General features: G+C 40.9%; 2 protein-coding genes across 7 annotated transcripts; both read left to right on the top strand.

Annotated features, from left to right (window-relative positions):
- Positions 1-293: 293 nt before the first annotated feature.
- Positions 294-3,664, top strand: LOC115739670 (1-acyl-sn-glycerol-3-phosphate acyltransferase-like). 5 transcript variants are annotated; one of them, XM_048274997.1, is made up of 8 exons: positions 294-607; positions 690-983; positions 1,092-1,475; positions 2,200-2,349; positions 2,690-2,788; positions 2,863-2,955; positions 3,180-3,459; positions 3,642-3,664. In XM_048274997.1, exons 2-7 carry the CDS (start codon positions 951-953, stop codon positions 3,447-3,449), a joined length of 1,029 nt encoding a protein of 342 aa, XP_048130954.1. In that variant the 5' UTR covers positions 294-607; positions 690-950; the 3' UTR covers positions 3,450-3,459; positions 3,642-3,664. The 5 variants fall into 5 exon arrangements, with proteins under 5 accessions (XP_048130954.1, XP_048130955.1, XP_030528754.1 ...); XM_048274998.1 differs by lacking the exon at positions 3,642-3,664 and having other exon boundaries at positions 1,098-1,475; positions 3,180-3,563; XM_030672894.2 differs by lacking the exon at positions 3,642-3,664 and having other exon boundaries at positions 3,180-3,563.
- A 4,607-nt stretch (positions 3,665-8,271) lies between these two features.
- LOC115731577 lies at positions 8,272-11,458 on the top strand. 2 transcript variants are annotated; one of them, XM_030662343.2, is made up of 3 exons: positions 8,272-8,532; positions 9,913-11,078; positions 11,179-11,458. In XM_030662343.2, the coding sequence occupies exons 2-3, from the start codon at positions 9,930-9,932 to the stop codon at positions 11,230-11,232; spliced, it is 1,203 nt and encodes a 400-aa protein (XP_030518203.1). In that variant the 5' UTR covers positions 8,272-8,532; positions 9,913-9,929; the 3' UTR covers positions 11,233-11,458. The 2 variants fall into 2 exon arrangements, with proteins under 2 accessions (XP_030518203.1, XP_030518132.1); XM_030662272.2 differs by having other exon boundaries at positions 11,170-11,458.
- Positions 11,459-11,816: the final 358 nt, after the last annotated feature.

Raw genomic sequence — 11,816 nt, 5'->3', positions numbered from 1 at the left:
GTAATCGCCGTCTAGTTTGACTTTATTGAATCAACCTCACCACGAGAAAAAATCCAGAGTAAGCACAAGTTTTGATCCTCAAAAAGATGCACATCTCCTCTAATCTGAGTGCTTGTTGAGGGAAATCTCACAACCTTTTTTATTTAGAGCAAAAGCCATGCTCACACTTCTCGTCCGAGGAAGAAAAACGTGCACCACATTTTCTTGAGAACGAACCAATCGCCGTACAGGGGCGCTCGCAAAATTCCACGACACGAAGACCACTGTAAAAGATTCAATAATGATTGCGAGAGGAGAATTTCTTCCTCGGACGCCACTGAATGATCGAGAAGCAGTCTGTCTCCCTCTCTCTATGGATGTTTCGTCTCAGTCGTCTTGGCGATCGCAGTAGCCACACTCTGCAATTTTCTTCCTTCGTTCTCTTTCGCTCTGCTCCACGACGGAATCCAACCCCACCCTCTTTCATCTCTTGTTAAAATCTTTGTCGGACTCTCAATCCGATTTCGTCTTCTGCTTTTCTAGTTGTCCATTCTCCGCCTCAAGTCTCCTGGGACTCTTTAACAAGGGCACCTTCTCGACAGTTCTTGGCGAAAGAGCGACGTGTTCGGTAAGAAATGTTAGCCTCCCTCTCTGTCTCCGGCCATCAAGTCTTGGTTTTGATACATGGGTTTGTTTCAATTTCCGGGGAGACGAGCTGAGTCGCTACATTCGTCTAGTCGAGACTTCGTTTTCTACTTCATTGGGTGTTCAGTTTGAGGAATGAAATTGGCCTTTACTTCAAAATCCGGTCCTCAAGTAGACTACTAAGCAGATTGTTGAGTACCTTCGATCATTGACTGGACTTTGACGCGCTTTAATCTAAATTTTCCTTTTTGGGTCTTCGACGGATTAAGGAAGATTGAGTTGCGGGACGGTCGATTTGAAGGTTGACTGTGTATGCAGTTAAAACGATGTTAGAACTGATGAATAAACCTTTTTTGACGGTTCTTCGAATTCTCTGCAACTGAATGGAATAATTTCTTGATCGATTAACTAATCATGCTTTCATCATGGTTCATTCGTTGTAACTCTGCTACAAATTTACTATATAGTCACAGCTTGCACTTTTTCCACATCATTTCAGAACGCCCCAAAAGAGCCTTGGCACTTCGGCCATGGAAAGTAGTGGCGCCAGCTCTTTCCTGAGGAATAGAAAGCTGGAGAGCTTGTTGAATGCGGGCTCCATAGAAACTTTTGGAGTTTCGTCGAAAGCCTCGGCGAAAGAAGAGGTGGGATATCGGCCAAGGACTGATGGATATGTTGACGACGATGGGTGGCTTTCCGAGTTGATATCGTGGATAAGAATAGCGATGTGCTTCTTGTCGATGATGGTTACAACCTTCGTATGGGCATTGATCATGGTTGTTCTGATCCCATGGCCATACGAAAGAACAAGGCAGGGAAATATTTATGGGCACGTCACTGGTAGACTGCTGGTAAGTTACTACTATTGGTTTCATAAGTTACTTCAACATCACAAGTGATAATACTTTCTTTATGCTGCTAGTTGGTTGAAGTCTCTTGATTACTATGGAAATGTTGGCCTTGTGGTAAATAGTCAGCTCCAAAAAACACCAGAGACTAGAAGGCTCTGTTCTTGCTTTTCTGTTGATTGAGGATTAAAAGACTAATCGTGCTTTCGCCTACTATGTGTGGATACTTCATGTGGGCTGCAATTTGGAATCTTTCTTCTTTCCCCCTCATCGTACTATGGGGAAGCGATATTCGGTTTATTAACTCATATGGTTTAGTCACGGACGTATCAATTTGTTGCGCCGTCCACTAAATTCAGAATTTACAGTTAGTTATGTGAATCTTATCAGAAGGGTTTATATAATTAATATGCGGCGGTACTTGGATTGACATCTGAGGAGAAAATGGGATCCTCAATTCCTTATCATCATTTGTTGAGTTGACAAGTCTCAATATCCGCTCATGTTGAAACTGTTATTCTCCTTGGGGCGATCAAGAGTAAATATAGTTATTCCCTTCAGCAATTTAAGATGAAGAAATGGAGGATACTGCACATGAATGCGATTACTTCGTTGATAGCTAGTTACTATTCTACAGTACTGCCTAGTTATGTGGCTTTTTGAAGTGTCTCTTATTTTCTGCGATAATTATTTAGATTATGCATTTGATGGGGAGTATCTGTTGCAGATGTGGATCTTGGGAAATCCTATAGAGTTTGAAGGGTTGGAATATGCTGATGAGAAGGCCATCTATATTTGCAATCATGCATCTCCAATTGATATTTTCCTTATAATGTGGTTGACTCCAACAGGCACTATTGGTATTGCGAAAAAGGAGGTAACATCTCTGCTTTTGAAAAGTCTAATTTGTTGGTAATACATTTCAGGGATAAGAAGCATCATGCTCACGGCAATGCAAGGAGCAATGATACACTAGAGTTTTCTTACAAAGTGCATAAAAGAAAAGGTTTAGGATCCCGTAACTGTGGTCCTGCATCTTAACTCTCATTGCATTAGCTCTTGGGATCTATACATCTATCAATAGGCGATAGATTAAAATGATTCATACTTGTCTCAACAGCATTCACGTGTCCAACATTGAGATATGATACTTAGGTGTACCTATTTTATCCACGGATTCCAAAATCTTAACTTGAAATGAAAAATCATTTATGCAGATTATCTGGTACCCCCTGTTTGGACAGCTTTATGTATTGGCCAACCATCTCCGCATAGATCGCTCAAACCCCACTGCAGCCATCGAGTCGATGAAGGAGGTAAGTGTCTTCCTCTGCATTGTTTGCCAGGGTTTTGCCCATGTTTCTAACAAGTCAATGGTGCAATTGCGCAGGCAGCTCATGCCGTGGTTAAAAACAATCTGTCTCTGATCATATTCCCTGAGGGCACCCGGTCAAAGAATGGACGGCTGCTTCCTTTTAAGAAGGCAAGTCCCTTACTTCATCACCTAAGATTTAAAGCTCATAGTGAACTCGCGATGAAATTGAGGAAAAAAGAAGTTCCATTGCAGTTGCAGTGCTCGAAACAGTTAATTTCACATTGCTTTTAGCTCTTTTTCTTTGATCACAGATTTATTCCTAAGGTGCAGTCCTCAGCTGCATTGTGGTTCATCATCGCTCTTGTTCATGGGCATGAATCATGTTTGTTCAGGGTTTTGTACACTTGGCCTTGCAAGCACGGCGATCGATAGTGCCTATAGTCTTGACCGGGACCCATCTAGCATGGAGAAAGGGCGGTTTACACGTTCGACCCGCACCTCTTACTGTAAAGTTCCTTCCCCCGATCAAAACTGATGAGTGGACTGCTGATCATATTGATGAGTATGTGGAAATGGTCCATGACATGTATGCGAAACACCTTCCTGGGTCGCAGAGGCCTCGTGCATCGAATACTGTTGCTAGGAACAATTCAGTTTCCTAGGTGAATTTCTTTTCTGTTCAACTTGGTGTCATTTTAGATGAGGAAGCATGTACTGTTTTAACTCCTGGAATAAAGCACCGCGACGCGGATGCAGTTTTGAGGTTGCCTCAAAAATGAATTCACTTGCATTGATCTCCTAATTCCTGAATGAAAAGATTACGCGTGTCATCGGAATGATGTGGAAGTGGGACGGGAGCCGAGAAACGAATGTACACGGTGAGGGATGTGCGATGCATGGGCCTGGAGTTTTCAAAGGATGTCGCGTAAGGATGTTGGTATGTGAGCATAAGCAAGTCTCTCGACAGTTTCTGTAGCAGAAAGATGGAGTTTTTAGACGTTGAACGATGGATGGGAATTCTTTTTCTTGCTTTGACGTTTGGACCGGGTATAAACAAGTGTTTTTGTAGTTCATTGTCATTGCCCGTGTTGGGTTATTTGCAAAAAATTTCAATGATTTCGAAGCGCCACATCGTCTGTTAACGCTTGAAAAACCACCGTGCCGTTCGCGCAACCCCCAAGTCTGGTCGAGTCGAGTCGAGTGGCCTTGACTCTGTAATAGATCTGGTCCTTCTTCAACCGCTTTAAGCTTGTCCGTGGCTGCCTCCCGATCCGGTCGAGCTCGACTTCGGGCCGTGCATCGTCCACCTTAAAAACGGTTCGAGCTTGGTGGCTTCTCTATGGTTGCCGAGATCTTCGTCACAATGTCGAGATTGGCAGCCATAGAAGGCCGCGACCTCCCGATCTAGAAGCTCGATGGCAATGGAGGCTATGGGCACGCAAGATACATTTACGCTTCAAAAATCAACTTTTGGCAAGAAATTGATTTTTCTGCTTCTACTCGAAAACAGAAGTTAATTTTTTTATTTGTACTCTAAAAATTGATTTCTAATCGTAGAAATTTGTTTGGTAACGGTTGAAAATTTTTACTTATAAAATATTATTAATATAAAATCTTCTATGAAAAATTATTTTCGGCAACTGAAAAACTTATACTTCATTTTTAAGCTTTTTAAATTTCTTTTAAAAAATAACTTTTATTATTAAAAAATATTATTTCCTTTTTAAAAATAAAAAAATGATTATTTATTTTTTACTCCGGCCGCCGAAGACGATGACTCGGCGACAAGCAACGCGATGGTTGATGGTTGGCAAAAGGTGCGGCGGTGGTCAGTGGTTGGTGGTGGTCACGACCGGCGGAGGTGCGTGGCGGGCCGTGGTCGGCGGCGGCGGTGGTGGGCAGATAGCGGTGGCCGGTGGACGACGCAAGTGATGATGGGCGGAGGTCGATGGTGGCCAATGGCTAGTGGCGGTCGGCAGGTAACGACAATCGCGAGTAGCGATCGGTGGTGATCGGTGGAGGTGTACGATGGGCGGCAGCAGGTGATGGTTGGCGCTTGGTGGCGGTGGTTGGCGGCGGGGGGTGGCAAAGGGCAGTGGTTGTAGTTGGTGGCGGGTGGTGGTTAGGGGTGGGCAGCGGTAGAGATCGGCGAAGGCGGGCATGGTCGAAAAGAGAGTGAGGTAAAAAATACTTCTTGATTTTTTTTTTTTGTTCGAGAAGTACTTCTTGAGTTGAGAAGCAATTTTTTTTAGCTTTTCAAATTAGGGAGAAAATAACTTTCGAAGTGAAAATTCACTTTAGAAGTAGAAATTTCTTTCAAAAGTAATTTTTTTTTCAAAAGTAAATTTTTTTATCAAACTGATTTTTGTTTCCGAAGTTATATTACCAAATTGATTTATGCTTCAGAAGCACTTTTGGAACAGAAATTCACTTTCAGAAGTGTCCATATCTAAAATGTCACATTGCGCTAGATCTCGCCGACGCGAGCGAAGGCGATTGCAGCTATAACCATAGTTAAAAGTTGCAAACAACCATATATAGAGAAAAAAAAAATGGCGCGTAACAAGAAATAGGACAAAAAATTGAAAGTGAATAATGATGTGTAATGAAAAGAAAAGAAAATATCTTTTATGACTTCTCGGCAACGTTATCGGGACGAGCGAGGCCAACAACCATGGACAGCCAGATCGGGAGAGCCAGCGGTGTCACCGGCCATGGTGGAGCAAGGTTCGCGAGCGATGCCGACGGCCATGGTTGGCCAAATTTGGAGAGTCGGCCATGACCCCGACGGCCATGGATGGCCAGATTTGGAGAGCAAGCAGTGTCACCAGTGCGTAACTAGCCATGGCAGCTCATCCGAGGTCGGGTGGCTGGCTTTGGACGAACGAGCAAGACGAAGCTAGACAAAACAATTCCACGTCATATAGAAATCCACATCTATTTCTTTTTAATCTAATTGAGAACACTTGTAAATTTCAAATGGATGCAGTGGATAAAATTTTCCTCATATTAATAGCTGATGTGGCGCTTTGAAATCACTAAATATTTTCTCGAACTAATTTATTTATTTTCTATTTTTTTGTGCATATATTTATGTATATGTTTCGTTGTGGGTTAGTTGAAGGCCCCCATACATATTTTTTTATTGTTTCTGCAGAAGAATGGAACTGCAGCTAAAAAGGACACATGGGAGTTTTTTTGGTCGAAAAGACATGAGAGTTGATTGTTCCTTTTTACCTATTTTAAAAGCAGGATTTGTCCGATGATGTATTGTTTATGACGAAAAGACAAACGTGTGCAAATGGTGGGGTTTTGGAGATGAAATGAATTCTAAAGTCCAATAATAATAATAATAATAATAATAATAATAATAATAATAATTCGAGTCTGGCCAAGAAGAAAGGAGAAAGCAAGGAGGATTATTACTGCAAAAAATTTAATTCATTTTTGAACTATAAAAAATTCAAAATTAATTTACTTGTGACAAATTTATCCGAAATTAATTATTAATTTATGACAAATTTATCATTCATTAGTTTCGATTAAATTGAATTAGTTTCGTAAAAAAATTTAAATTGATATATTTATGACAAATGAAAGGTAAAAATCGAAAATTGATACACATCGCCAACTGCCGTGTGTCATTTAATTCAACAAATTGGAGGTAAAATTTTAAGAAAATTAATATAGAGTAAATTTCTTATAAATGTACCGATTTGAGAGTCTTGATAATTGCATTGATTTGAGATTTTTCGTTATACTAATCCAACATAATAAATATAATAATAATAACAATAATAATTATGGTGATGACGACGATGCTGCTGCTTTTGAACTGTCTGTATGCGGCAAATATTCGTTGGACAGCAGATGAAAAGTACCCTAGCCTATTGTGGGCCAAGAAATCTTTCGATCTGGCCCAAGTCAACGTCAGTACATGTGGTCTCCGTCGCTCTTGTGCTGTCCGTCTGATGATGATCATCTGTAGTTGTCCTGTCCTTTAATCCTTCGTGTGATCAATTAATTTCCCAAGGCAAACTCTAGCTCCTTCTTTTTTTTCTCTTTTGTATGGTGGCTGGCGAGACACAGCAAAAATCTGCCACCAATAGCAATGTAAATAATTCGACCCCCAAAAAAAAAAAAAATCGAGCAATGTGGGTATACTAAGGCTCGGCCTGGAGCCATCGGATCAATTCATCCCATCGTTTTGGAACACTCTAAGTTATTTTTCTAAGTTTATGCATTCGGTGAAAGTACGTCATATCGCTAAATCATGAACAAACTTAATAGACGAGTTCTACTTCTAGCATACTTAGCATTATATAAATAGTTAACGAGCAAGTGGTGTTCGAGGCTTTATGACTCACCAAACAAGATTTTTCCATCTCGAATGATTTCTATTAGGATGTACATTTTCCCATTAGTTCGAGAGCTGGTCCGGTGAGATTCTTAACTCCGATCGTTTCAGAAATTTGGTATTCCGAATATTCAAAATTACATGGTGACATAGTACGAAAGGAATATAAATGGCTTGATTCAACACGCGATAAAAAAATTCATATGGTGATCATAGTTTAGTCATCTTATTGGGATTTTGAGCTCGAGTTTTGTTGAGTGCACTCATAAATGTGATTGGATCTGCTTATGTTTGGTAATATATATATATATATATATATATATATATATATTCTCCTTTGAGAATAATCCAAAATAGAATGTGTTCAATTGGAACATGAAAACGTAACTAAATCGTTTGATAGTTACTCTTTGGGGTAAAGTATATGAAGGGAGGAGATTCTCGAACGAAAAAAATGACCTAATGACTTCTTAAGAGTTGAACGAGGAGCCGTATAAGGTAAAAATCTCATGTACGGTTCTGTAAAGTGTCGGTAAGGATGACTTGTCTATCAATTTTTCCACGGTCATCCTTAGAAAACCAAACTCCACCTTACACAAAGTTGCCAAAATCCTAAATTACATCGGATCGATATGGAGAAAAGCGCTTCTTAAGATCATTCAAAGTGGTGAATTACTTAAAAGGTGCACGAAAAATTCCACGTGAACACCGCTCAATCACTAAATATTAAAACGACCTAACAAGTTATTTTTCTCTTTTTGGTCAGGTTTGATTATTAGAAAACGAGGGAGATTCTCATCTATCATGAAAAAGTTGAAAAAGTCAAAGGGCGAGAGAATACAAAATAGAAGTCAAATGTACTTAAATAATAAAATTCAGAATGTTTTCATTTAAAAATTGTTAATTTACGTGCTTGTACTCAGATTAATGCAATTAAATATAAACTGTGGATAGAGTTTTGGAAAGGAGGAAGGCCAGATATAACGAATCTGGTATTCGACAATTCCTAGAAAAGAAAATGCTAATGTTCCTAACAGAAAAAAACAAGACCCTGCTTTTTTTTTTTTTTTTTAAATATTAAATAAAAAGAAGAAGCGATTTGCTTTAAAATCCTTCTTAAAACAGACAAAAAGAGCCCAAACACGGGGAGATAGTCTTCCTCTTCCTTCAGCTAGGGTTTCGATTCGAATCGGTTTCTCTCTCCTCTTCTTCTTCCTCCTCTTCCCACCTTTCCTTCGACAGCAGAACGCCACGTCCGGCGATCCGGATCGCGGGCTACCCTCGACGCGGCAGGCGCGTTCGAGATCGCAAATCGCAGGCTGATGAGCGTCTACGGTGAACCTGAACCGGGCAAGATATCAGCGGTAGCTGTTGAGGTAACAGTAAAGGTGGGTTGCTAGTCATTTGATAGCAGTCGCCGTATGAATTTCGCCGAGATGTATGTTGGATCATGGAAGAACTCGCACTGTTCACGTGTGCATGTGTAAAAGAGTGCACACGTGATTTTTGGCCGGTTGATTTAACTCGTAGATGCTTATGTCGAGTGGTTTGTATCTGTGGTTCATTTTACTCTCCGTGTTAAGGTTTGCTGCAAATTTTGTTTTGGGCAATTTGACTATTTTAGGTCTTGGATCGAGGCATTGGTTGATTTTAGGAATGAAAGGGAAAAATTTGAGATTCCTAGGGTTCGGTCAATGTTGCTGTCTCTTTGACCGGCGGTTTTTGGATGTGTTGATGGTGTTTGTCACGTTCATTTTGTGTCCGGCAATTTTGTTACGGAAATGATTCTTTGGGAGCACATACGTACGTGTTGCCTATCTATCTTTGGTGTCTGATATAGAGAGAGTTTTAGAGTCGTGCTACCCTTTAATTTGATAATTTAAAGCATTAACTTCACTTGCACTCCCATTTTCGTATATGCGTTCTCCTAAGATCCCCTGCTGTTGCAACTTGGGGTAGCTCACTTGTTGGAGATACACTATCAAAATGAGTTTGTGCTATTTCTTCTTGTTCAAATTCAGCTGCTTGCTTATGCTGGGTTGGTAGAAGATAGCAGCAAGTGGTGCCAATAACTTGTGAATTTGAGTTTCCTTAGGGAAGGTGGAACATAGCTATTTGTTTGATGTCCGTCGTTTAAGTTCAGTCGTTAATCACGAAGAAGACTACTATGTGCTAAAGTAAATTGACTTTGCATTGTCAAATAAAACTTCAAAGTCAACTTTTTCACATCCAAAGAGAATTTGACGTTGCTTGCCAGTTTTTTCAGTCATCAGGCTGCTACTTTTCTGCATTTTTGTTCTAAGATGCTAGCGGCTGGTGAGGACCTAATAGTGAAATGCTTGTTTGTCGTTACCAGTTAGTAGAGTTTTACTTGATAAACTGTAACTGAGATATCTTAGAGAGAGTTCTTCACTCTCTGTCTTCTAGTTGTTGTGTTAATTAGATGTATGATACACGCTGAAGTTTAAGTTCGTGCTGGAGTTTGCAGTTTCCCCATAAAAAGACTGAGCTTGCATATAGATATCGGCAACTTTTTGGCAATCTTTGTTGATTTAGTAAGATATCAGCATTTGTAAAATAATGTGCCTATCACAGGAATTGATCATTAATGACATCCACATTTATTTCCCATAAATTGATTAGAGGTCGAAAGTTGAGGCAGCACACTCGTTAGTTTATATGAACTGTTTGTTTGGGGAGAATTACTCGTCCCATTGTTGGTGTGGCTTTGTTATAATATCTCAAAACAGCAACTCCTCTGTTGGCAGAAGTAAAAGAAGAACATATGCTGGAAATTGACAAGATGAACCAAGCCAGTCAAGTAATCAACTCCGATGCCTCAGCCAGTGCCCCTTTGAAACGCAAACGTGGTCGTCCACGAAAGTATCCCATGCCAGATGAAAGCCCAATCTTTGCAGAGCATGCCCGTGCTCTGAGGGATCAAAACATTGATCGTGGATCTAAAATCCATGTCCCTCCTGCGTATAAATTTGTGAATGGAAACCAACCCCGGCAAGTAGATGCAGCCAACAGCTCAAACAACATCTCAATAGGACAGTTGGTTTCTGGTGTCGTCGAAGCAGCATTTGATGGTGGTTATCTCCTTGCGGTTAGGGTTGGCAACTCTGATACTACTTTAAGGGGTGTTGTGTTCAAGCCCGGGCGATATGTACCTGTTTCTGCAGAAAACGATGTGGCACCAAACATCCAAATGATCAAAAGAAATGAGATTCCTCTTCAGAGTGAGAGTTATATACAGATGCAGGTCTCTGGCCCTCGTTCTAGAGAGAGGAATGGAACCACCAGTCTCGTGGCATCACCTCCTGGCTCAGCTGCCTTGAAAGGTAGGCAGGTAGCTCCAGGTACAGCTCAGCCTATTCGTCCGGTGACATTGAGAGGCAATGTGGTGCCCGTGGTACTTCAACCTCTCAGTACTTCTGCAAATGGTTTGCCTGTTCCCAATCAAGCTTCTTCGGCTTCAATCCAAGATCATATAGCTTCATTAGGTAAGCACGTGGCACCGGTTTCTGTCCAAACCTTCTCTCCTTTAAATGGATCTTCATCCAAAAAAGAAGTACCAGGAAGTGTGGCACATGTCCAAAGTGAAACTGCTATTGATACTCAACACCCAAATGGGGCGTTGCGTGAGGTAGAAACCAAGTCAACAGGGACTCCTGGTATGCCTTTTGAGAATCTAATGACAGAGGTCATGAAGAGAATTCATGAACCTTCACAAGTAGAGGCCGATCAAAACGAGAGCAGCAAGTCAGGTGATAAATCTGGCAGTACTCCAGATGACGAGGATAGTGATGATGATCAGCCTCTTTTCATCGAGCCTTTACAAGCCGTGCAACCCAATATCAACCCGCACCTAAACGCCATGCCTCCACATCTGGACAGCAGCAGAACTGGCAAAATGACCGAGCTGTTGCAGGTAAGATTATTTTCCAAGGAGCAAATAGCAATCTTTACTTTGACTTCACCTTTCACGGCCAGCCCAAATTGAGAAGTTACTATTTTGCAAGGCTTTGCAGGAAAATGCAATGAAGAGCGAGATGCCTGGAGATCGATCTTTCAAGAACAATTGAAATTGAGCTGACAGGAGATGAGGGAGATTTGGTGGGGGTAACCAGTGCTTTTGTCAAAATAACAGCTTTAGTAATTGTGTACTCCTAACTTTCTTTAGGTCTAGATTTAGGTATTGCCGCTTTTTAGACTTTATTCACTTAATTCTGCAATATGTCTTGAAGCGCTGGTCAAAGATGTAGAGAATTCAACGTGGTTAAAAATTGGAGACAGCTTTTTCTAGCAGTAGCTCCTAGTTCAAAAGCTCTGTCCTTTTGTCTTTTTTTTTTCTTTTTGGGTCGAAGTCCTTTTGTCGTTAAGTCTCGCATTTTTTTTTTCCTGTTGGCTGTCCAACTATCTCAAAGCATATTTTAAAGTTCAATAATTGTTCTTTTTCCTGGAGAATCTGGACCGTCCTTTTGACTTTCCAGTCTTTGCTGATTTGTGTAACAATCAGCATGCGAGCGGTTTAATGGGGTTGATTATTTAGCTTCCGAATTGAAATTTAGATTTGACGGCGGGACGGCCAATCTCTCATATATAACTTCTTGCCTTAATGGCATGCACGTCACTCAATCATCTTCGCTGCTGCCCAACACGTGAACCG

Source organism: Rhodamnia argentea, chromosome 2, assembly GCF_020921035.1.
Source record: "Rhodamnia argentea isolate NSW1041297 chromosome 2, ASM2092103v1, whole genome shotgun sequence".
NCBI lineage: Eukaryota > Viridiplantae > Streptophyta > Magnoliopsida > Myrtales > Myrtaceae > Rhodamnia > Rhodamnia argentea.
Note: the sequence above shows the minus strand (reverse complement) of the source record. Positions and strands in the feature narration are given on the sequence as shown.